At 34.3% G+C, this 27337-nt stretch overlaps 1 protein-coding gene across 1 annotated transcript; it reads right to left on the bottom strand.

Moving 5' to 3' along the window:
• Window positions 1-1527: 1527 nt before the first annotated feature.
• Window positions 1528-26812, bottom strand: LOC123534940 (toll-like receptor 13). The gene is made up of 2 exons (XM_045317431.2): window positions 26665-26812; window positions 1528-7295 (listed from the first exon to the last, which is right to left on the bottom strand). Exons 1-2 carry the CDS (start codon window positions 26667-26669, stop codon window positions 4280-4282), a joined length of 3021 nt encoding a protein of 1006 aa, XP_045173366.1. The 5' UTR covers window positions 26670-26812; the 3' UTR covers window positions 1528-4279.
• Window positions 26813-27337: the final 525 nt, after the last annotated feature.

The following is a 27337-nucleotide window of genomic DNA, read 5'->3' as shown; positions in this document are numbered from 1 at the left end:
GGAAATTGGCTCAGTTTTCCTACAAGTCAGTGTCAAAACTATTCGACATGTACCTTTGAAACTTAGAACACTTGTTTATTGTCATGTTCTCCATCTGTAGGCAAAAGTACATAACTCTATCAACTATTTTTGCTGAATTATGAGGTCTCAAATATCAATATACAACAATGACAGGCTCTTAGTGATGCTTTTTTTAACACTACTGTTTACTTGTTTGTATTTTAACAGAATTATAGCCCTTTTTGTACCTAAAAAAATGAAATTTCTTGGTAAATTTTTTTGTTACCGTCCACTTTCTCTTTGAATACTATCAGAGCAATAGCTTTGAAATTGGTAGGTGGCAATGAGATGACATGTAGAGCACTTGAACTGCCTCTGTAGGTCAAAGGTCAAGGTCACTAATTGAACTAAAATGTCAAAGTTGGCCATCATATTTTGTGTTTGAAGCATAACTAAATAATCATGCAAGATACTGGCTTCAAACTTAGCATAGGTAGGTGGCTATGAGACCATGTGCAGTGCAAATGAACCAGGACTTTATGTCAAATGCCAAGGTCACAAATTGAGCTCGGAGATCAAATTTGTTCATACTTTGTGACAGGAATATAACTCATTAATCATTCAAGGTCTTGACTTCAAACTTACATTACTCCACCCCCTCCAAAAAAGTTCATTTATTTTCTTAATCTTTAGATTCCTGTCACCACTACAGGGTTCGAATTTAAGCTCGCATACTCGCGAAATGCGAGTGCAAATTTCAAACTGCGAGGTGAGATTTCAGACACCAGCATTTTTTTGCGAGTGAAAATTTTTGGCCGAATAATGTGCATTTCTAACGGTCGTCTCGATCTTAAACTGTTCTTTCTTTAACAACTCGCGGTCACTGCAGCGCATTGTCATTTGCAGAACGAATTTCGGAGCACTCTTTCATCTTTCGTCGTAAACGGAAGTTTACGCTCAATACATGTCCCGTGCGCATGTCTTTTCAACTGCTGACAAGTACCTGCGCTAATTTTGATGACGTTTACCGCATCCGGTGGGTTTTTTGGTAATCTATAATAAGTTACTATTTACATAGCGCAGATACGATTGGCTTGACTCGTCACGTGGATGTTTGTGTTAGTGTTGTAATAAAGTGACAAGTCGCGGAAAATGCAAGTTGTTTTTTCATTTAGCAAGTTAAAAAAAATACCACTTGCGAAAAAATGCAAGTAGAAAATCTGGCTATATTCGAACCCTGCCACTACCATACACCCTGCTACCCTCCCCCCTCCCCCCCCCCACATTTTTTTTCTAGAAAATTATCACCTTAATTAATCGACCTTTTGAAAGTTAGTTACACAATCATATGCATTCCATAGAGTTGATAATCTGACGCCTAAATTATCTTGAAATTTTCATATTCTTAGTCACTTTTATATACTCCCTCTTTAGTCCATATGGAAAACCAAAATTCAGTGGTGTCTAATGTCAGTTTCAAAATCTGATAAAGGAAGGCACTGTTTATCATAAGAAATAGCAGAAGCCTTTTTACTATAATTACACATTTAATAAACAATAAGCATGGAAGTCAAAATCACAATTCTACAAAACACATCAGTGTATTAAAATTTGAAAAAAAAATACAATAACAGTCTGATTATCACAGTAACAAGTACAGTAGTTTACAAAAAAAAAAAAAGCAAGATTTTATGGCATAGAAAAAATTCAAAATCTGAAAATGAAAGGCACGGTTTATCATAAGAAATAGCAGAAGCCTGTTTACTACAATTACACATTTAATAAACAATAAGCATGAAAGTCAAAATCACAATTCTGTAAAAACACATCAGTGTATTAAAATTTGAAAAAAATACAGTAACAGTCTGATTATCACAGTAACAAGACAAGTACAGTATTTTACAAAAAAAAAAGCAAGATTTATGGCATAGAAAAGATTCAAAATCCGATAAAGGAAAGCACTGTTTATCATAAGAAATAGCTGAAGCATTTTTACTACAATTTTACACATTTAATAAACAATTAGTATGAAAGTCAAAATCACAATTCTGTTAAATACATCATTTAACAAACAGAAAATCAAAATCATAATTTTATAAAACACATCAGGAGCCGGTTGTTCAAAACTTTAACAGGCGATTAAGCTAACGGTCGGTTAACTTTTAGTGTTACATTTTGACATTTTAGAAGACTTAGTGAAACCTATTATAATTTAAGAATTATGAACACTAAAATGTCTTTACAGTAAATTTAAAACATCCTACTAGTGGTTCCCATCATGCCTTATATTTTGAATCAAAATTTAACAGGCCGTTAGTTTAACAGCCGGTTAAAGTTTCGAACAACTGGGCCCAGTATTATAAGCTCACTGACTTTGAATCACTGGCCACTCACCATTGTGGGTTTGAGCCTCACTGGAGGCGTTGAATTTTTCATGTGAGGAAGCCATCCAGCTGGCTGTGGAAGGTCGGTGGTTCTATCCAGGTGCATACCCTTGATGAAAAAATGCACAGAGGGGCACCTGGGGTCTTCCTCCACCATAAAAGCTGGAAAGTCGCCATATGACCTATGATTATGTCGGTGCGACATTAAACCCAACAAAACAAACAAACATCAGTATTAAACCTTAAAAAAAACAGTAATAGTCTGATTATCATAGTAACAAATACAATATTATACAAAAAAAACCCAAAAAAAACAAGATATTATGGCATAGAAAAACAAAACCTAAAGGAAATATAAATGACATCCATGAAGCTATTTACAGCAGACATTGCATTCCAGTTTCTACAAGTCTTTTGGTCCCTAAGTCAGAACATTTGAGAGGTCACAGTACTTTGTTTGGGTACAGTTGTTTCCCAAAATTATGAGATGAAATGAAAATTGCAGCACCTGTCATACACCCTAATACCAACTTAAGTGAAAAAAAAGCAACAAATGGAATCCATGGTCCCAAAGGAGACAGTAATGATGAGTATATATTTTCACACAAATATCTCTTCTTTGATCCCTGATTAAGGTTGTTCAAATTATTCCGTTTGTCATAGAACATCATTTTCATGACTGCAAGTGTTAAAGGGACTAACCCACATATTTTAGGTGAAGAAAAAAAAAATCTCTGAACAATTTGTAAAAATTGAGTACTGTGAATGTGACTAGAGGTACAAACTTATTGACATATATTGAAATATTGTGCAGAAGGGAGTAAACCATTGCAGTGCTTCTGAAATAAGTTGCATTCTTCTAGCATTTTTACCAATATCTAATTTTTATTTTCACCCACTTTATCACTTTTCAGTGTCATAAATACATTCTGTACCAAACTGGGTGTAAATGAACATGTTGAAAAAATTCATCTAAACTGTAGACAAGTAGCTTTACACAACATGTTTTCCTTAACTGTAGCCTTTTCAGACAACTGTTTTTTTCCAAAACATTGTTTTTTTTGGGTTTACATTTGTACCTTTTTCCTATATCCAAAAATATTTCTTGTCAAAAACTACTGACCTCATTTTTAGTTCACCCGAACTTTGTTCAGGGTGAGCTCTTTGTATAGGTGGGTGGTCTTGCATTCATTGTCCTTTGTCCATCATCCTGCATCAACCTTTTTACATAAACAGCTTCTCCTACTGGTCAGAATTAACCAAACTTGGTTAGTAGCATCCTGGCAAGGGCCCCTATAAAGATTTTTCAAGTGGTTCAGGTTTGGTCTGTAGGGTCATTTTAAGGTTCTCTCTTAACATTGATCAAATATGGGCACTTGGCCTCTTTTACAGCCCACTAGAGCTAAAAATAGAAAAAATCCTTTAAATGACTTTTCATGAACTGCTTGATCAATCTTCATTAAACCTGGTCTGTAGCATCATTGTAATGGTTTCACTCGGTCCTTTTAGGGGACATTAGAGCTAAAAATAGATTTTGTTAAACAACTTATCATGAAGTTTGTCTTTATGGTTACGCATATTTTAGCCGTCACAGCAAACTATAGAAAAAAACAACATTAAATAACTTTCATTTTTGTGAACTGCCTAAATTTGGTCACCAAACCTGATCAGCAGCAAGTTTACTCTTCAGGTAACCAGCTTTGGCACATTTGAGCCTCATGTAAAATTATTTCATGTTAATGTTCCTTGAGTGACATTCTACCAAGATTGTTCAAATTCTTCTACTTTGTCTAAAATTATTGCCAAAAGAGAAGAATATGTTTTTAACTCTGTTTGCCCTGATGAGAAGCCTGACACTATTTTACTGTCTTTAAACATACGCTATTGTCACTTTTCTAAACAGTTATATCAGTCATACTACATGTAAAGCTGTCTGAATGAAAAGACACTGTTGAACTGCCAATACTTGTAGTTAAAGTGTTTGACAACCCTCCCAGGCTGTTTGTGTCAAAGCCGGAGTCACTGCTGTTTGTTATAGATGAAACCTCCCTTACACTGCCCGTCACAGACATATCTAGCTGAAATAGTTGTTCTTCATCATCCCCATTGTCAAAGTTCTCCAGCTCAGTAGAACTGCATCTCAGGTGATTGGAAGATATATATAGATCTTCATTTGCGGAACTTCCTGCCAGATTATTTGGACCTTCTCTGCACTCTTCTTCATCTGAACATGGTAAATAATTTTCAGGACTCCTTACCTTGCATTCAGTAACGATTTGTGTACATTCAGGTGCCTTTAGGTTAGATACATCTAGTTCATATATTTTTGACAGTTCTTGAAGTTTTTTGGAAAGGCTGTTTGTTTTTGTTGAGTTTTGTTCATTTTTATGCTCATATTTTCTAAAAAGTGGAATATGAGGTGTCTTTTTTAAATCATTGTTTTCATAGTAAGGAGCAAAACGTCCTTTGAATGCTTGAGGTTTTCCTTGATGTTTGCGGTGTTTTCTTAATTTATCACTGCCATTTGGAAAGTCTTGTGTAGTAACAGATTCAGTGTTTTGGTCATTTGTAAATTTTTCTTCTGCAGTCGTAGAGAATACGTGCCTTGGAAATTTCTTGTTCATGTTGTCAAAGCCTCTTACGTTTACAATTGGAGCAAAAAATGGTTTTCCAAGTTTCTTACAAATATCTGATATGATTTTTCGGTCATGATTCTTGAAGTCAATTGTGCTTCCAACACGGAGAAATGCTTTGATTTGTGGATGATTGATTTCAAATGGTGAGGCATGGTCAAAGTTTACGACAATCAAATTTTTATGTCTTTCTTTTAGGAAATTATACCAACCATATTTCCATTCATTCTCCGTCCATGGTCGCATCCCATCAATATCTTGGTCCAGATAACTATCAGAGAAGATAAGAAGAAAGTTTGATGTTTCATTTATTGTTTTTAGAACTTCAGAATCCCGTTCAGCTCCAAAGTTTATATCCTGGCCTGGTTGAAATACTCTGTAACCTTCATCAACTAACTTGTCTACAAGTATTTCATTGACCCATTTCATAACGTTCACATCAGCATCATTGAACGACAAGAAAACGTCGTAACGATATTGAGACATTACATTATTCCTTCTTGCCTGTTTCATACGCACACATAAAATAAGTAGCTCATAGCGGAAAGAATATATCAGTGTTCCAGTGAGAATCAGAAAAACTATTACCCCTGCTATCACAGTTTCACTAAGGAAATTGAATCCGGTTGGAGAGCAGTCTATATCTGATGCTCTAAATGACAAAGCCGGCTTAATCTCTCCATTTGGAAGTTCACAGTTAAACATATTTTCTTCATTTATGCACATTTTTTTAGAGTTCAGCCATGTCTCAATCCATAGTGAGCTACAGTCGCAGGTAATCTGAAGATTTTTCATATAAGTTGTGCAAACATTACGATACTGGAGAAACATTTTAGGAAGTTCTCTCAAATTCGTATTATCAGATATGTCAACAGTTGCATTTTCAAGTGCTTTCACAACTTCATTGTTTATTTCAAGAAGATTATTGTGTGATACATTCAACATGGAAATATTTGACAAACGAGTCAAATTTGTAATGTTTGCTATATTGTGCCCCGAAATATCCAGCGAAGTAAATGCAGAATACTTTGAATTTGGAATTTTTGGCAGTGAGTTTAGTTTGTCAACTTGTTTTCCTTGGTCATATGAGCAGTTAATAAATATTGTGTGGTCATGTGGTCTGTCAGTACATGTACATTCTGGTGTAGGGCATTCAGAATTAGCAGATAGGTCACAAATGAACCTTCGAGGATTAACTTTACCAACAGGAATGCCAACTAAATCTGCAGGTCCGGTACATTTCACATTCATATAATCTCGCCAGACAGTTTCAAGGACACCATCTTGAACAAGAGACATGAAATTTTCTAAATGACAATCACAAATTATAGGAACATTTCTAAAATCAAATCCAAAACTGAAAAGATGGCCCATTTGAGCCAGACTGTCCAAATTCAACAGTTCTTTGAAATTAGGCCACTCTTGAAAATCATTGTCTTTGAAACTTACAAAGCCTGGTCCGTAAGTTGTGGTCATATTTAAAGTGAAATTAGCTTCATTTACCAATTTAGTTACTTCATTTGATTGGAAATCAATTTTACAAAATGGATACAGGCTTAACATGTTTGAAACATCTAATTCACTCATTTTGTTATGGCTAAAATCTGCATGAAATAGATTGAGATATATGGATGTAAGAATGCCAGGATCTATTTTTTGTATAAGATTCCCTGAGAAATCAATGTATCGTAGACGTGACAAGGTAGAAAAAGAAGTGTTAGAGACGTGTGTTAGTTTGTTATTCTTCAGAATTAGTTCATCAAGTCTCTTCAAACAATTCAGATCTGTTAGTTTACCAATTCTGTTGTTTTCAAAGTTTATTTTGACTATGCTTCCTGAAAGATTCTTTAGACTTTCAAATTCCAGCAAATATCTTTCTTTTAAAGTAGTTTCATTGTCCCAGTTGCACAGGTTACTGGGAATCTCTGTCATTTCAGCATCTCTGTGATCAACTTTATATACATCAGTTTCATTAGGAGCTTGATCAAACAAAATCAGACTTCTACCTAATACGGATACATATTCTATAAATAGCTCTATCTCTGAACCTTCCCAGACAGTACATGAATTACAGGTACAGCATTTATCATATTTCTCTGACTTGACCTCATTTGGTCCTTTTTTGCAACGAGGACCCAATTGACATCTTAGATCATTTCTTGGCTCTTTTGCCCAGGTTGGTTGCCATAGGTCACCAAAGTTCTGATCACAATTAGGTGAGGAGAATGTTATACTTGTAGTCAGATGTATTGTCAATGCCAAAGTCAGTAATGTATACCTGAAACAAACGTCTTGTGATAAATGAAACTGTTGAGGTTGCAATGGAACAAAAATATAAAAGACAGAGATTGCATGAAATCAAAACAGAAAGTTGGGAAATGACCCATATAGATGTTTTTTCATTCAGCCAAAACTTTGCAACTTGATGTATTTGTGTATTCCTTGATGGATGGATATACAAAGAATTTGCATTTTTTATTATTATTGTATTATGGCAAGTACCTGTATTCTACAAAAGTCAAAGAAATATTTTCTATAGATGTTTTTATGAAAAATAACAAGTGACAGATATATATAAACATAAAATGTAATCTCTTATACTCAGCATGTATTTTCGAGATTAAAATTTTAACATTTTGCTATATATTTCATGTGACCTGTAAACATTTTTAAAATGTTGTCATAGAGATATTATCTGAATTAGGACATTGTCTTCAAATTTTATATTCAAATGAAAAAAAGATAGTTGTTTAAAAACTTTACTAAAAAAAGGCCAGGCCCCAATTTCACGAAAAAACTTAAGTAATTACTTAGCTAAGTCTGTTATTTCAAATGCCTGTATTTGCTCTTTATGTGTCTTTAATCTTGACCTTTTCAGTTATAACAGAACCGTATATGAAAGACAACAATTCTGAATTTTAAAGAAAACGAAGTATAAAAAAAAAAAATATGCTTAAGAAAATACTTAAGTTCGTTATATCGTGCTTAAGTAGAAATGTGATATTTGCTTGACTGAAATAAGTACTGCTGACAAAAACTACTAACCATAGTATAATTTAGCTACAAATACATTGTTATAGAAAAAATCAACATGAAATAACAATAACTTAAGCAATAGCATAATTTTGAAATAACAGACTTAACTAAGTAATTACTTAAGTTTTTTTGTGAAATCGGGGCCTGATTGACAATTTATGGCCCTTCCTTAATAGACTGTTTTCCAAGTCCTTGATTACATGCAGTGTTATCTGCACATTGTAAGTCAAATTAATCATTATGTGTAATGAAAATATGAGACGAACTTGATCTTTATTGTTGTTTAAATAGGCTTCTACTGGTAAAGAGCATAGTATGTGTAAAGTTGTATAATCGTGATAGAAATATCTAACAAATGATTTCTAGCGCAAAGATATTGATTTTAACTGCTGATAAATACAAAATGTCCAAGAAGTTGTAAAACTTGACAAAATGATTAAGTAATTCAGTTTCAGGCATTTCTTGTCAATGTTGGACGATGTCATAATGAAAAGGACGGGATATGATATAAAAACCAAAAATGGCCCCAATTAAATATGCCTCACAGTAAACCAACACCATGCCATTGGTAATTAACTATATTTTTCAAAATCCACCAAGATACAATGACCAGACGTCGGTAATGAACCAAAAATAATTGATTATTACATCTGTCTAAGACTTACCGTACGCTGAAAAGATATTTGATCATTTAGAATGGGAGTATAGAGAAGTATTTTGCAATATATTTTAGTTTATATAATTGAACTCTATAAATTGTATATCGTCACAATACAGAGTGATCAAACTTCTTGAAAAGAATTTTTATTTTGTATTCTAAGGCAGATTGAGCGTGCAAAAACAAGGGAGATAACTCTCATGTAAGCACGACCGAAAACTCTTTTAAGAAATAAGATTTTTTTTATTTTATACAATCATATACATAGGCTTATTCTCTAATTATTATGTCTTTTTCATTTTATTTTGTATCAAGAACAACCAAAATCCAAACTTTCATTTCATATGAGTTACCATAGCAACATAGGAACAGTTTTGCATTTTTTGGATTTATAGTAATTTAGGGAGTTATTTCACAAACTTTATGAAATATTTTATCAACCGCATATCCCTTTTGGGCCTCACACAGAGAGAAGCTGGCTTATATGTAACACTGGTCAGTGCAGATTTATCAATAACACAGGGAAGTCTTCTTATCGAGTCAGACATAAAAAATAAGAATTTCAAGTGTAAATTGAATTGTAGGATGATAGAAATTTCAGACAAACTGGTAAGAATTTTTTGTTTGGCAATTTCATACTTTTCTTTCAGATAAATGAGGGTTCCCTTTATTGGGAGCATTCTATACCAATATTTCTTGGTAACCTTGGTGACCTCATTTCAGGTGCCATTATGATGTTGTGCAGAATTTATGCCGAAATTTCTCGGTAAATGGTGACCTAATTTCAGGTGCAATTAACTTTTAAAAAACATTTTTGCTTCGATGTTGTGCAGAATTTATGCCGAAATTTCTCGGTAAATGGTGACCTAATTTCAGGTGCAATTAACTTTTAAAAAAACATTTTGGCTTCTATATCTCCTTACATATTGAGTGTTTTTATTTTGTTTCATATACGGAATGTTCTTCTTCTTGTGTGACATTCATATAAAACAAAACCTTCGTCGAATAAATCAGGAGGCAGGACATTTTTCGGTGGATGTTGAATTGACATTGTAAATTCAATATTAATTGTGTTTTCCTAAAATAATTGCATGTTTATTTGTCAATCCCCTTACAAAAAAAAATGCCCTGCGATGAATATGTGTGATGAATGTGCAGCAAATATGAAGTTAACATTCAGTGAATGCAAACTTTGCATTCGTTAAATGTTAACAGCATGTTAACTTTTCGCATGCAAATTAGGTCTGCAAGAATATGTCTAACGAATATGCAACAAATGGATCCTTCACAGCATATTCACAGCATATTCGCTACAGGAAAAGTTTGTTGCATGTTCATTGTATATTCATCACAGGCTCTATTAATCACACACTCGTGTAAGTGTCTCCAGCGAATATGCAATGATCTATTAAATTTTCTAAGTATGTACCACTCTCGTAACAAAGCCTCAGAAATTTTCAAAGTGTCTGCAACGAATATGCTACGAGCAGTATCTGTGGGTAATTTGAATAGAACATGGAGAATTAATTGTTAAAGTATCTACAATTAATATGCAATGATCACTGTTAGCATCACTGTTAGCAGTTAATGTTTAACGAACACACCACAGAAACTAAATGTCTGCGATTAAATTTGTAACAAACAGAAGACTTTTAGTGAATGACCAGCGAATGCATCCATAATGTGTTAACCGCATATTCGTCAGATGCAGTGAATATCTGATGACCTCCTCTGATGAACATCGCTATTCATCACAGATTAACTATATATTAGTTTGATATTCATTACAGTCGTGCTTTTTTGTAAGGGTCATGTTGTAGAATATTTTATGATGTACACTTGTAAAAACAGTGTATTCTAATATTGTTAAATGTCATGAGGCTGACATGGAAGACTGGGCACACCCAAATGTGTAGCCTCTCAAAATAAAGTCGTTATTATTATGATTATTATTATTATTGTCTTACAAGTTTCCATTTTTCATATTTTCGGTGATTTTTTATTAGCTGATCTGATTTTTTGAAAAAAGATGAAGAGTTATTGTCATCACTTGATCCGCATCTGCGTTGCCTGGTTAAGTTTTATGTTTAGGTCAACTTTTCTCCTAAACCATCAAAGGTATTGCTTTGAAACTTGCAACACTTGTTCATCATCAGTAGCTGACTTTGTACAGCAAGAAACATAACTCCATCCTGCTTTTTGCAAGAATTATGGCCCCTTTTGGACTTAGAAAATATCAGATGTCTTGGTTAAGTTTTATGTTTCGGTAAATTTTTCTCCTAAACTATCAAAGCTATTGCTTTGAAACTTGCAACACTTGTTCACCATCGTAAGCTGTCCCTGTACATCAAGAAACATAACTCCATCCTGCTTTTTGCAAGAATTATTGCCCCTTTTGGACTTAGAAAATCACAGGCTGTCAACTGATTCCTATATTCCTATATTTTCCTATATTTTGGATCAAAATCCTATATTCTGAAAAACCTCCTATATTTCCTATATTTTCCTACATTTTGAAAAATATTCCTATATTTTTTAGTAAAGTTCTTGCCGATGAATAAGAGAGTAAATCTTGGTTTGATACTGGAATTGGATTCTTTATTTTATAGGTAAGAAAATTCCCATGTCTGCCACAGCATCACCATCCTTAAGATAGTGTAGTTTTGCTCTTCTTCATCATCTGTATGGTCACTTTGCAAGGCAGTGAAACAGGACATGGGTCTTTCAGGTAAATCAAAGTCTCATTCAGACATTTTCTTTCAGATACTCCCCAATGATGAAATACAAGGCAAATCTCTGAGATCTCTGACATCAAAAAAGTATAGCAAAGATGACAAACTGGTGCAGAAGTACCATGTCTGTTTTAAATATACAGTTCATGCAGTTTTACCAAAATTCAAAGTTTTCATTTACTGAATTGTCAACAGGAAGATTTTCTCAGAGACTGAGAACACTGCCGCGTCACTGCCCAAAAAGTGTTGACCAAGGGTGACGGTAAAACAGTGACTGCTACAGCCTCTGGAGCATCTAATAAACCAGCTACTGTAGGTTCAAGCGATATTGAGCAGAGGCAAATACAACATGTATTCACAAGTCACCCTTTGAAACATCAAGTCACAGAATCTGAGCTGTTGTGGTGTTTTAAAGTAGCAGCTGCTGATTTTTCATTCAGATCATGTGATGGCCTTGACAAAGTGTTTCAGAAGATGTTCAAGTGTGATATTGCTGATCGGTTTTCTTTGTCAAGGACAAAAGCATCATACATAGTTTCAGAAGCCATAAGACCATTTTTGACTGAAGCAATTGTGAAGGAAGTTATAGATGGAAATTTAGGGTATGTTCTTATGTTTGGTGAAACTACTACAGCACAGCAATGTAGACAAATGGACATACTGATAAGATTTTGGAGCAATATTGAAGGAGAAGTGTCTGTGAGGTTTTTGAAAGCTTTTCACTTTGGCCATGCAACAGCTGACATTGTAAGTGAAGCTTTCCTTAAATTAGGGAATGATTTTGAAGTAGACTACCTATGAAGAATTTGATAAGTCTCTCATCTGATGGCCCGAATGTCAACAAATCCATTCACAGAAAAGTCAGTGAAAGTTTGAAAGCAGATGGCAACCTGGGTTTGCTTGTCTTTGAACCCTGCAACCTCCATACAGTGTACAATGCTTTTAGAAAAGGTCTCAACTGTTTTGGAAGTGATGCAGAAGAGTTAACTTTTGACATGTATCAGTTCTTCAAGCAGCAGCCAGTCAGAAGAGAAGATTTTAAAGACCTTCAACTGGAGTATGACATGGATGAGAGCCTGTTCCTAAGACATGTACCAAGCAGATGGTTGACATTGTTGCCAGCCATGACCAGAGTATTAACAAACTAGAGGGTAAGTGTGGATTATTTCACTGTCTAACTTCCAAAATCAATGAAATCCAAGTCTGCACGAAAACAGCTTGAGAGCAATGAAAGGTACAGAAGAATATGTTGTGGGCTTTGTATCAGTCTTCTGTCTTGTCTGGATTGTGATGCTGTTGAAGAGAACGGTAGACATTCTAGACATTGATTAATGTAGAAACAGTAAGACAGTAAGTGTACAGGTAAGAGTTGATAGTATATGTACCAGTAAATGAAAATATATGTTGTTGAAAACTCCTATATTTTGCCTCAAAACTATCCAAAAACTCCTATATTTGTTGTGAAAATATTCCTATATTCTTCCTATATTTTGGAGAAGACCTGGTTGACAGCCTGAAATCAGATTTCTTGGTTAAGTTTTATGTTTAAGTCAGCTTTTCTCATGAATTATCAAAGCTATTGCTTTAAAACTTGCAACACTTGTTCACCATCATAAGCTGACCCTGTTCAGCAAGAAACATAACTCTGTCCTGCATTTTGCAAGAATTAAGGCCGTTTTTGGATTTAGAAAATATTTCTATTATACAAAAAAATCAGATGAGCGTCAGCACCTGCAAGGCGGTGCTCTTGTTTAAATATGTAATGAAGTATTTTCATCAAGTAAGTTGAAAAAACGATAGTGTTCATTTTACTTGAATAAATAATATACGAGTTGAATATTATTAAATCGTTACCACATAATTAAAACATGTACCCACAGAAACGTTGCCGGAATTGAGTTAGATCAGTATTACAACTATGGAAACATATCTATGTAGTTTATATAACTTAATTTCTTGGATGAAATAAAAAAACATTTCCATTGACACGAAACTATAATATCGATATGAGAAGCACGAAATATACATTAGCATATGTAAGATCATTACGCAAGGAGTGACATGAAAGGCACGTGCAGTTTCCCGCCAAAATGCCTTATTATGTAACGTAAAATGTATCTGATTTCTTGCAAAAGATTTTGGGTTATAGATGAAAGAAAATTATTTGATTTTACTCCATTATGTTATATTTCAATTACAATTGTTGTATATTTATTATATATTGCATTTATATTAAAATGCGCGCATGAAGACATTTGATTTTATTCTAATGGTATTCAACACTGAATTTATTAGAGCGGTTGGTATAAATTGTTTACAAAATAACAATAGGTCATGTTTGCATAGTGAGAAGCAGATGACACCGGCGTTCCTCTGGATTACCGCTTTTCCTTTCCTTGAATAGAAAGACAGACAGATTCAAGATGAAACGGCTGCAGCAATAAAGAACTGGCATAGTTGCTCAGTACACATGTGTTAGTCTAAGAAACATCTGGGCATTTGCCCACGTAATAGCTAATAAGTGGTCTCTATAGTAAGCTTTCCATCATGTTGAGTGATATGTGAGCAGAGGTATTTTTCATAATAATAAGTGCGCAGATTTTAATACTATTACGTGCGCACGGGGGGATGGGTGGTATTGGGTTTGGTCTCTAGCCCCGTCATACCAGACCTGAGATATATTACCAGTAGCTCTCTTGCTTAGATGCTTGTCATTAAAAGGGAAACTGGTTTCTCTGCTGCTACCCCGATGATGGATTCATCAGGAATAAAATGTCAAAATTGATTTACATACGTTGTAGAACTTGCTTCACAAGCTCAATAAGGACACCGCAGATTTGCGGATCGCAGGATCCCCGGGCGAAGCTTTTCTTCTCCGTGATGATTTGATAAGGGGTATTGTGACTATAATCATTCGTCCTCATCTCATAATCATGCGGGGAAGTTGACAATTACTTGCGGAGAACAGGTTTTTACTGGTACGGAATCCAGGAACCCTGGTTAAGTTAATTGTCAGTTACTGTTGAAAAAGGCGTAAAAACGCAAAACAAAACAAATCACAATCAACCTACAATAAATTATTAAAAACAATAATAATATGATGCATCTTTCGATATTTTAGATATTCTTTAAACACAAATGTGTTTTAAAAATGGTTACACTTTTATTCATAAAATAAAATATTTCACACCGGAAATGACATGTCATTGACATTAATTGACTCAAAATCTATGTACTTATGAAACTTGTACGGCGATGAGACAGAGTATTTTAAAATTGATGAAACAATTCTGAGTTGTTGACTTACCATTTTTCATATGTCATAAAAAAGAAGTATAAAAACACATGTTTATAACTTCCTCACAGACATAAAGTAAAAGAATAATTGACTAATTAAAGAAATAATGCAGTTAAATGATTTAAAATATTTTAACTCTCGGCTAAAAATCTAAATCTAAATATGGTTTGCAACTCACCATCAAAGAATAGCACTTTCTGTCATTTTTGACAAAAAAAAGTTCTACAGGATTTGTTTGGAATCGATCTTGCATACCACTGACTTGCTTCCCAGAGACTTATATACAAACTACGTCATAATGTTTACATAAAAGAACTATCTACATGTGTCTACTAGTTGCGGTGTGCATGAGTTATCTTTCTTGTCTCTATAACATTTATGTAAACAATAACAATTTTCTTTTTAAACAACTTTAATTACACTTTATTCTTTCTTTAAAAATGCCGCTTAAACAAAATCAACTGGAATGTAATCCTGAGATACGGTTCATGTAGATCTAAAACATGTAACTGATCATTGAATGTCTACAGTAGATCAACTTTCAATTTCAATTTTGCATTAAACTCGGCTTTAAACATTTAATTTTCTTATAAAAACAACTCTTGGTTGTCAGTTTCATGATTAGAACAAAACTCCCGCATATCTGTTTGATGCTCGGTTGCTTAGAGATGAGCACGTTATCCTGTTTCCTTCAAAGAAAGGGTGAGGCTTAAAATTGTGAAAAAAGTGGAAATTCAATATGAGCCAGACTGGGTGTCAAGCTGATTTTTTCTGAAATGTAAGTTTTAGTAACCTTATTTTCTCAGCAAAACTTCAGCTTGACACCAGGTCCGGCTCACAATGAAAATTGAGCATGTGTATGTAAATCGCGTGTAATAACTGTAAAAGTCACGGACCTCCAGTATTTAAAAGGTCTGAGTCATACAAATAACTTTGTTTTGAAGTTTTTAAAAGTCATAGTTTTAACGTTGATGATCTTTTTTGTTTCAGACAGTTAAAATTTCAATTTTGGAGTTTTCATATTCTAACTATTTAGGGGGCCATTTCGCATATCTTATCATATCTCGTCCTTTCATTACTGGTCAAAATTATTACATGGCAAAAAGCCTCAATTTGTTACTTATTTGCAAATAAAAGATGTGGTTTGAAAAAAATGATTAAAAAGACAGTCTGCACTTCAATGTAAATTTGTATTATATACACTGTGATTTAATTAATTGTCATTTTATGTTTGAACATGAGAAAGATTTTGACATGATACTAGCAGAATTTCAAATGTCCACTCTTGAAAATAACTACAAGATTACACATCAGTTGGAATACTGGTAAAAAAGTTCTTTTGATAAGATAGATTGTAGAAGATACTTACACTGGGTGTAAATTCTTTGATATTTTCAATTTTAACATGATATAAAGAATTATTGATGACGTCAACCAAATATTTGCTTGTTTTGTATGTTATCTTTTTCATGACATCTAACACTGTGACGATTAGCTTTGATTTTATTGCATAAATAAGGCCTTAAAAATTTTTTTCTTTCCTGTAAAATTCTAGAAAAAAATTAGGGTACCGGTAGGTAGGTCGGCTTTTTCCTTTTTTTTTTTATCTTTTTTTTAGCTCACCAGAGCCAAAGGCTCAGGGTGAGCTATTCTGATCAGTCACCGTCCGGCATCCGGCGTCCGTAAACTTTTACTTTAAACGACATCTCCTCATAAACCGCTAGGCCAATTTCATCCAAACTTCACAGGAATGTTCCTTAGGTGAAGCTCTACTAAAATTATTCAAAGAATTGAATTCCATGCATAACTCTGGTTGCCATGGCAACAGAAAGGAAAATCTTTAAAACTCTTCTTCTCAAAAACCAGAAGCCCTAGAGCTTAGATATTTGGTGTGAAGCATTGCCTAGTGGACCTCTACCAAATTTGTTCAAATCATGACCCCGGGGTCAAAATTGACCCCGCTCCAGGGGTCACTTGATTTTACATAGGAAAATCTTAAAAAATCTTCTTCTCAAAAACCAGAAGCCCTAGAGCTTAGATATTTGACATGTAGCATTGCCTAGTGGACCTTTACTAAAATTGTTCAAGTCTTGACCCAGGGGTCACTTGATTTTACATAGTAAAATCTTCAAAAAATTTCTAAAAATAAACTAGAAGGCTTAGAGCTTAGATATTTCACATGTAGCATTGCCTAGTGGACCTCTACAAAATTTGTTCAAATCGTGATCCCCGGGATCAAAATTGACCCCGCCCCAGGAGTCACTTGATTTTACATAGGAAAATCTTCAAAAATTTTCTAAAAATAAACCAGAAGGCCTAGATCTTAGATATTTGACATGTAGCATTGCCTAGTAGACCTCTACAAAACTTGTTCAAATCATGACCCCCGGGGTCAAAATTGACCCCGCCCCAGGGGTCACTTGATTTTACATAGGAAAATCTTCAAAAAATTTCTTAAAATAAACCAGAAGGCCTAGAGCTTAGATATTTGACATGTAGCATTGCCTAGTGGACCTCTACAAAATTTGTTCAAATCATGACCCCCGGGGTCAAAATTGACCCCGCCCAAGGAGTCACTTGATTTTACATAGGAAAATCTTCATAAATTTTCTAAAAATAAACCAGAAGGCCTAGATCTTAGATATTTGACATGTATCATTGCCTAGTAGACTTCTACAAAACTTGTTCAAATCATGACCCTGCCCCAGGGGTTACTTGATTGTACATAGAAAATTTTTCTAAAAATAAACCAGAAGGCCTAGAGCTTAGATATTTGACATGTAGCATTGCCTAGTGGACCTCTACAAAAGTTGTTCAAATCTTGACCCCCCCCCCCCCAGGGTCAAATTGACCAAGCCCCAGAGGTTATTTGATTGTACATAAGGAAATCTTCATAAATTTGCTAAAAATAAACCAGAAGGCCTAGATCTTAGATATTTGATATGTAACATTTCCTAGTAGACTTCTACAAATTTTGTTCAAATCATGACCCCCGGGGTAAAATTGGCCCCGCCCCAGGGGTTACTTGATTGTACATAGGAAAATCTTCCAAAATTTTTCTAAAAGTCATCAGTTTGACATTTGAAGCATGTAGCTCATATTACTCTGGTGAGCGATCTGGTGAGCGATCCAGGGTCATCATGACCCTCCTGTTTTATTAAGAGACTTTTCGGAAATTATTTTTTTGTGTCAAAAAATGGATATAAGTAAGGTAGTTATGTCTTTAGAACATCAGTAAGTTAGTTTCTAACCGCACTGACCATGTTTAGCATAAAAAGTGCAGGTTTGCAACAAAAAGTCGAGAAAAAAAAACAAAAAAAAACCCCAAACAATTCTAGTCTTCTTTGTTAAATAGGGAAATATATAAAATCAGTCAGGTTGATGCTTTAAGTTAGAATATTCACCAAGTTGTAGCAATGTTTTACTAGTAAATTAATGAAAAATGAATTAGTAATGTCAGTTAGTGTGCTGTGATATGATGAGATTAAACCCAGTATCATAGTTTTAACTTGCTGAAGTTTGGCTGAAGAGCAACCATATGCTGGTTATAATTTCGAAACCTTTGCATTTTTTATCCCCTGCCAAAGATGGAAGGATATTGATTGGGCATTGTCCATCCAACTGTTTGTCTGTCCTTCCATGTGTCTGTCTGTGTGTGTGCTTATTTCTGTCCGTCCATTTGAAATTGAAAATGCTTATAATTCAGAAAGTATTTTAGCTAGAATCACCAAACCTCACATAATTATTCATTAGCACATGACCTTTGCTCTCATGTAGTATTATTACCCTTGATCCAGTAAATGCAGAATTTTCTCCCTTGATTGGTACAAAGTAGGGACTGTATCTTAGTTACCTATAGATGAATCTTCATTAAACTTTACACAAATGTAGATCATTATAGGATGGTGGTGATCAAAAAAAGTTTCATCAGGATCATTTCCATAACTTCAGAGATATTGCCCCTTAATTGTTTTACAATTCATAAATTCCCACATAACAAAGTTGTCCATTGACTGATCTTCATGAAATTAAAACAAATATAGATCAGAATAGGACGGTGGTGCATGTACAACTTTCATCAGGATCTCTTCAGTAACTGCATAGTTATTGCCCTTTAATTGCAGATGTTTGACTGAAATAATTTCATTTTATTATGAAATTTCACACATATTTTAAGGCTCTATCAATGATAAATTATAGGTATGCATAGGAACAAAACCAACTATTTCATTTAGACATTTACCCGTGGTTTGTTGTATGACATGTTCGTCAGAGTAAAAGTAGATACTAAAAATAGTAGTTTGACATAGCGGTATGTGACAGACCGCACTATTCTGCAGCTGTTATTTGCATTTACTTGGCCCGGCTCTTAAATGTTTATACTCTAGCCTTTAGTTTTACTGATATGTATCAAACTACTAGTACTTTGGGACTTTCAAATGTTATAAGTTGATTGCTGGATTTGCGTCCAAATTCAGGTTACAAGTTTCTTGGCAGGGAATGACGTGTATTGAATTTAATATAAATAGATCTATGAAGACATAAATTGGTGAAATCGGATAGTGGAAATTGATACCTTGTAAGAATTTTTATAAGAAAAGCAGCTAGAGAATGGCTAATTAAACCATTATTATATATAATTTTATTTGATGAAAAACAAACTTGCAATATAGTACGATAACCACTCAACGTATTGAAGATGACACACACGCATTGATATTAACAACTTAACAAAAACACGATTATAAATGCCAATTGTGCAAGACAGCCTCCCATGTCACGGGTGGTAAACGCGCAACCCAATTCCCGCTGGGAATATGCTTAAAATGGGTTGCGCGACGTCCGGTGCTAGTGTTGCGCGTAAAAATTGACGAAATTGAAGTATGTGGAGTCATGATTTTGCTTAGTATGAGACAAGAATAATTTTTCTCGAAAAAAGGAAAATGCTATTCTACACAAATATGATGATACATCATATATATAAAATATCTGGTTTGCAATTTATGATTCGGCTCTATTATCACAAAAACTCTGGCGACACGAAGCGTGAAAAAAGTATAAAATCAACAGAAACGGCAGTTTCTGACCTCATATGCCTTATCTGAGGACATCTGATGCTTTTTATGATAACTCAACTGTTATGAAATAACGGATATCAAAATAATTTGCTTTAAATCCTGCTCACGGGGACATAATCCCATGTATGTGCTTCTGTTTTGACATTTTTTAATTGGATTATTGAATACTGTATAAGTACTTTTTTCTGTGGGAACTTTATTTCTGCGTTTTCTGTGGAAGACAATAAGACCGCAGATTTAAAATCAGCAGAAAATTTTGTCCTAACATGCCATGATACAACGATACAAGCCGCCATTATAATACGGTTAGTATAAGACAATGTCTGATAGCGTTATCGGCTTTTGTCCCATTTGTAGCCGACGCCGACAAAGCAAGTTGAAAATTTAGTAGTAAAGGTAATATAATAGAACCGTTTTATTATTGTTTTGCTGTTGAATAAACCATAATAGAAAACATCAAATTTGTTTTGATTTTCGTTCACCATTGAGCAGTCAGCTGTCAGTTTCAATGATCTTAAATTATGTGACAAACACAATCCATTGTATTCTTTTGGCCAGTTTTTCAACTATTATGTAAAGACTTAAGCTCCGACTTAAGCCGTGTCGGATATATTTACAACGCTTAAGTCAGCATGTGAATATTGGGGCTCGACAAAAGTTAAACATTAATTCGATTGGATTTTTCTACTTTGGGCGGTGTCAGCAATGACTTATCTTTCTATTGTAATTTTAAACCTGGGGCATAGGTGGTTTAAGAAAAGATCCGAGGCGGAATATTTAGACAGGGATTTAAATTTCCAGCATGAAGTTAAAGCAGAAATGTTAGGAGGGAGGGAATGATACGGGACTGAACAAACCCTTTTGTTATGTACGACGATTTGGACTTCTGAATATATTTCGTCTCAGTAAAGCTAGTATTAGAGATGTTTTACTTTATAAAAAAAATTTAAACCAACGGCAGTGCCGATGCCAACGCTGACGCTGGGGCGACTGCAAAAGTTCTATTTTTTATTCGAAAAGTCAAGCTAAAAATGTAACGGATTCGACTCTTCAGTTTTAGCTTTCATAAATTTGCTACGTTTGTACACGTTTCAAAATATATGTGCAAGCATAAATATATAAGTGCATGTAATTAATTATGTAACGCAAAAATATGTAGTTGAACATATATATGTATATATACACGTCTCCTTTCAATGACGTGTGGATTTTGAAATTCATGCATTTGCAAGTGCAGTTTGAGTACCTATACTATTAATTTAAATTTACAAATGCATTCCTAATTACAAGTGCATATTGCACGTGTTTTGTACATGGAAGGTGGAACATTAGGAATAATGAAAACAATAAGATAATGAGCAAAAATGGGAATGCTTGTAGTCTTATCTTGAATTAAATTCACCTTTTCCCAGCAATTTTTTTCTTTTTCATTCATTAGACGGGCGCTAGTGCTTTTGTGTTTTAATGTGTCTTTGTATTTTTCTATGATTTCTATGAGAGTTTCTTTTGCGAAAGTAGTAAATCACCAAAGTAACACGTTTTATATATGTAAAAATACAGCGAAACGATCCGATGACTGTATCTACATGTTCATAGTGTGTGACCACGGCTTAGCTAATACATCGCAAATATACCCGCCGAGTGTTAGTAAAAATCCATTAGAAAACAAGGTTGAGCGATGGCTTAACTAATACTGGTTTAAGCCTTTATTAGTGCTAGAGTTGAAAAACTGGCTATTTGTGTCTCATGTTAAACCGATCCGTCTGGCAATGGTCATATTTACCGTTAATTGTATTGGACTTGAAAAAGGTGTGATTAACAAAAATTATCATACCGTTACAATGCACAAAAAAAATATATATTCAGGCATTTTGATGCCCCCACTTTGGTGGTGGGGGGCATATAGATTTGCCCTTGTCCATCCGTCCGTCCTTCCGAGAATGTTGTGTCACGCCTAGCTCCAAAAGTATTTGACGTAGAGTCACAAAACTTTACAGGAATGTTGGTCAGCATGTGTAGTTGTGCACCTGGGGTTTCACGTCCAGATTCATTCAGTCATGTATGAGTTATGGGCCCTGACTTTGTAAAAATTTGTCATTTTAGTGTTGTGTCGTGCCTAGCTCCAAAAGTATTTGAGGTAGAGTCACAAACTTTACAGGAATGTTGGTCAGCATGTGTAGTTGTGCACCTGGGTTTTCGCGTCCGGATTCATTCAGTCGTGTAGGAGTTATGGCCCCTGACTTAGTAAAAAATTGGTCATTTTAATGTTGTGTCGCACGTAGCTCCAAAAGTATTTGACCTAGAGTCACCAAAGTTTACAGGAATGTTGGTCAGCATTTGCAGTTTTGCACCTGGGTTTTCGTGTCCGGATTCATTCAGTCTTGTAGGAATTATGGCCCCTGACTTAGTAAAAAATTGGTCATTTTAATGTTGTGTCGCATGTAGCTCCAAAAGTATTTGACCTAGAGTCACCAAAGTTTATAGGAATGTTGATCAGCATGTGCAGTTGTGCACCTGGGGTTTCGCTTCCGGATTTATCCAGTATTGTAGGAGTTATGGCCCCTGACCTAGGAAAAAATTTGTGTCCTTCATCATATAGTGGGGGCATCTGTGTCCAATGGACACATTTCTAGTTCTTGTCTGTTTTGCATGACCTTATTTGTAAAATGACGTTCAAGTGTTTAACACTCAACATTATGTGATGATGACAATGTTACATCAGAATATGTCGACTTTTATTTTTAAACTGGAAGCCAACATAACTGTCAAAATAACAACAAAATACCTACCTGTCTATTTGAAATTAATGAAATAACTGGTGAATACAGAACCATGAAAATCCCATCAACTTGAGAAGGAAAACACCGCAGAAATAAGGTATGCAGAAATTTAATACCACCTCATTTTTGAAAAAATTGCAGAATATTAAGCCCGCAGAAATAAGAACTTAAACCGTATCTCACCGTTTCACTAAGTTTTGCAAATAAGGTTTTGTTTAAGATAACTTTGGCTAAAATCCGGCGTCGTAGATTGCAAATTTGGTAACCATGGTAGAGCTGTTTGACATGTGTAGGTTTCACATGTAAGAATAAAATGATAAACAGTTTGAAAATTTGAAATTCACAGATTTACGCCCCCAAGAAAAAACCATTTTGGCCCAAACAAAGAAATTTCATGCCAACAAAATTAAATGATTTCACAGTATAAATTGAACTAAACCTGATTTAGGTACCTGAATTAAGAACAGCAATTTCAGATTTTGAAAAAACTGTCAAGTTATTGAACAAGCTAGGTGTCTGTGTGTCACGTACTTAATTTTGTCCCAGTTAATTTTAATGTTGAAGAATGAAGATTCTTTTTTAAATGTTGTTTAATAGGCTCAGGAAATGTGACTTTCCTGTAGAAATGGTAAAATATTTTGTCAATTAAAATTCTCTGGCTTCATTATTGTTATCCATGGGATCTAATCAGGCAGTCTGCATCTCATTTTGAAAATTCCGGATTTGGCCAGAAATCCCAAAAAGGGTTAAATTTGCCTATTGTGAATCTGGCATATTAGTCAAATTTCACAACTTGATCTGCTTACTCTTTTTAGCTTCTTTTTAGCTCGACTATTCATAGAATAGTAGAGCTGTTGGACTCGCCCATGCGTCGGCGTCCGCGTCCGCGTCCGCGTCCGCGTCCGCGTCCCGATTTGGTTAAGTTTTGTATGTAAGCTGGTATCTCAGCAACCACATGTGGGAATGGATTGAAACTTCACACACTTATTCACTGTGATAAACTGACTTACACTGCACAGGTCCCATAACTCTATTTTGCTTTTTTACAAAATTATGCCCCTTGTTTGACTTACAAATTTTTGGTTAAGGTTTTGTATGTAAGCTGGTATCTCAGTAACCTCTTGTGGGAATGGATTGAAACTTCACACACTTATTCACTGTGATAAACTGACTTACATTGCACAGGTCCATAACTCTATTTTGCTTTTTTACAAAATTATGCCCCTTTTTCGACTTAGAATTTTTTGGTTAAGGTTTTGTATGTAAGCTGGTATCTCAGTACTCACTAATTGGAATGGATTGAAACTTCACACGCTTGTTCACTGTCATGATCTGACATGCACAAAGCAGGTTTCATAACTCTATTTTGCTTTTTTACAAAATTATGCCCCTTTTTCGACTTAGAATTTTTTGGTTAAGGTTTTGTATGTAAGCTGGTATCTCAGTACTCACTAATTGGAATGGATTGAAACTTCACACGCTTGTTCACTGTCATGATCTGACATGCACAAAGCAGGTTTCATAACTCTATTTTGCTTTTTTACAAAATTATGCCCCTTTTTCGACTTAGAATTTTTTGGTTAAGGTTTTGTATGTAAGCTGGTATCTCAGTACCCACTAATGGGAAAGGATTGAAACTTCACACACTTGTTCACTGTCATGATATGACATGCAGTGCAAAGGGTCAATAACTCAACTTTGCATTTTACAAAATTATGCACCTTTTTAAACTTAGGAGTTTTGTGTTAAATTCTTATATGTAAGCTGGTATCTCAGTACCCTCTAATGGGAATGGATTGAAACTTCACACACTTGTCCACTGTCATGAGCTGATAAGCACTATGCAGGTTCCATAACCCTATTTTGCTTTTTTTAAATTATGCCCCTTTTTCGACTTTCGTATTCATTCAATCGACAAGGCTGTTGAATAGTCGAGCGTTGCTGTCCTCCGACAGCTCTTGTTTTATTCAGTCATTCTATTTTAGCTTTAAAAAGAAAACCAAGTAAGTAGAGTAACTTCGGGTATATTCGACACCTTAAGCATAAAAACGGTGAAGCAATTTTCGTTGCAGAATGACTGGTGCGAACATTTCATGAAAACGAAAGTAGACCTTTTCTGCGTCTTCAGTATAAAATGCTGCCCAGTGTTTGTATCTACATCGTCAGTATGATGGATTTTATTCTGATTGTTGTCGTCGTGTAAGTTCGACATCTTTCGGGCAAATTTGGCACCCTGATGAATTTTAAAACTATACAAGTTGAACATTAATCATTTTTGTAGAACTACATTAAAAACAGCTAATTTCTCAACAGACATAACACATGGTTTTATGCTGACGAGTAGGCTGTAATTTTTCAGATTTCATAACTCGAGCTATAAAAAGTAAAACAAACAATAATCTTTATTGTTCAGTAGATTATACAAACGCTGGCTAATTGTTTCGGGAAACAATATAAGATATAGCCTCATTAATGATGTTTATTTATTTATTCGCTGCTGCCTTTTTTTGACATGTATGGTACCATTTTCTACCATCTGAACGGCGGAAGCAAGTTTTGACGGAGAGTAGCTGCAACATTTCGCATGAATTTGTCTCGACATTTTAATCTGATAGAAGGGTTTTTGTTACTAAAATCAAAGAGCTATAAAAATAAATGTATTTTATACTTCTTTGCTAAAATATGTGGAGTACTCGGCTATGATTGTTTTAAATAATGATCGATGATATGTTCTTATTGTATGCTAATCAATATATTACACTTTGCATGAATTTTTATTGTCTATTGATAATTAATTGTCATGTATTCATATTGGTCCCAGGTGTAATTATGTGCACGCTAATTAAATGTACAGGTGCTTTTTAATGACGTAATTAGCGACGTCTGCTCAGGTTACATACTCTAAGAATCTGTGTGGTTAAAATTAGGAAAGCTTGGATTGGTAAAAAATGCTTAAAAACCACTTGTATACCGTAAATATCCTTTAAAGGAGATATAATCGAATAATTTTTAATAGTATGACGAATTTGCACGACAATGTTATATCTTGTCTTGCAAATTCGTCACCCACCTAGCCAAGGTCATGCTTGGAAACATGGGATACTATTTGTTTCTAAACATCAACATCAAATATAGTTCTGTTTATATTTCGATTAAATAAAGTCAAAATGCAATTGTAGGAATAGTTTTACACACCTTAGGTTTCGCTGACCATTCTTACAGAAAACTGTATCTGCGGTTTTCGTTCAAAATGAATTTGACTGTCGAAGTTACCCGATGAGCGTATCGGAAAGGAACGAGCACCTGTGTGATCAAAATGTTCTCATGATGTCATACATAAATATGACGTCATATAAATTACCTAAGAAGAATTATTCTAGGACATTATGGGTTTTTCCACACGGATATTAATTCAAGGTGTCGAATATACACGACTGTCGAATTTATCCGAAGTTACTCTATCTTACACTGTAAAAATGAAGTGTGATCTATACTTGTAAGGTGTTCAATCACATTTAAACAACAGTTAATGAAACAGAAACTTTTTGAGTTTTGCACTCATTCCATAGAGAGATGGATATCTTATTGTGTTTATGAAATGTTGTAATTACACCCTCCTCCCATTACTAGACAATAACCTGATCAGTTGCGTTATTTGCATCAAGTTTTGCACATTAATTGAATAAAAGTTATAAAAAGAACAAAATGTTGTCATTGTCAATTTGTAACTGTAAACACAAGGTAGATGCTTGTATTTCTTAATTTTTTTTTTTGCAAAGCACATATAATTATAATTATAGAAACACACACAAAAAAATACAATTATTCTGTGGCTAGTCTTAAAAATAACCCTCAGCTTTATTTCAGAATTAATGTTGTTTTGTCAGTTTGCAAATATATCACTAAGATCAACTCAGCTTTAATTTGAAACTAAAAAATGTAGAGTAATATATTATATCTATGACAACATTTTGAATTATATTTATGTAATATAAAATAATTGCAACATTGTTTTTTGTTTTTTTTGTATGCAGTTAGAGTAACAATAAAATTATTTTAACTTACTTCATTTTTTAGTTGTTCCTTCCTTAGCACAGGTCTATAGTTTAACTACTCTTAGTGCAATACCCATAGATTTATAAATAAATAGCACTACAGAATCACTACTTTTTTATCAATCGATTTCAAGTTCAAAAAGTCTGTGTTCGTCTGATAAATACAGTTAAAGGGATAAGCTCCATCTTGTAGTACAATATGAAAACTTGTCTTAAAATTTTGTCATTTTACCGCCACCTGCCAAAGTGTACTTTCATTTTCGCTGACCTCAATGAAGACATTTTTCCATCGTCGTAACCAATAGCGCTATATATAGCGGAATTAGTGAACTATGACTTCAAAATATAGATATTTGCAATAAAGACAGTTTACCTGGAGTAAAGCATTACAAATGCTTTTCGATTTTCATCATAAAAAGTAGTCAAAACAGCAAAGTCTCAGTAATTAAGTTTTAAAGCCTTGTTAAGAAATATAGCATTTATTTCCAGACATCTAAAAAAAAACTTTCTGTTTTGCTTCACTATCGATCTGGAGGCCAGTCTCTTTAAGGTATTGGACCCCTAATAGTAACGTTTTAAAAATGGCATTTGCTTGGTATATTCTTAAAGTTGACCATGTTTCACACTGTGTTGCAAATTTTAAACAACTTTTACCGTGCCGTTTTTTGTAAATTTTGTATAAT

The sequence above is a fragment of the Mercenaria mercenaria genome, chromosome 12, assembly GCF_021730395.1.
Source record: "Mercenaria mercenaria strain notata chromosome 12, MADL_Memer_1, whole genome shotgun sequence".
Taxonomy (NCBI): Eukaryota; Metazoa; Mollusca; class Bivalvia; order Venerida; family Veneridae; genus Mercenaria; species Mercenaria mercenaria.
The sequence above is the reverse complement of the archived record's forward strand: the minus strand, read 5'-3'. Positions and strand labels throughout refer to the sequence as shown.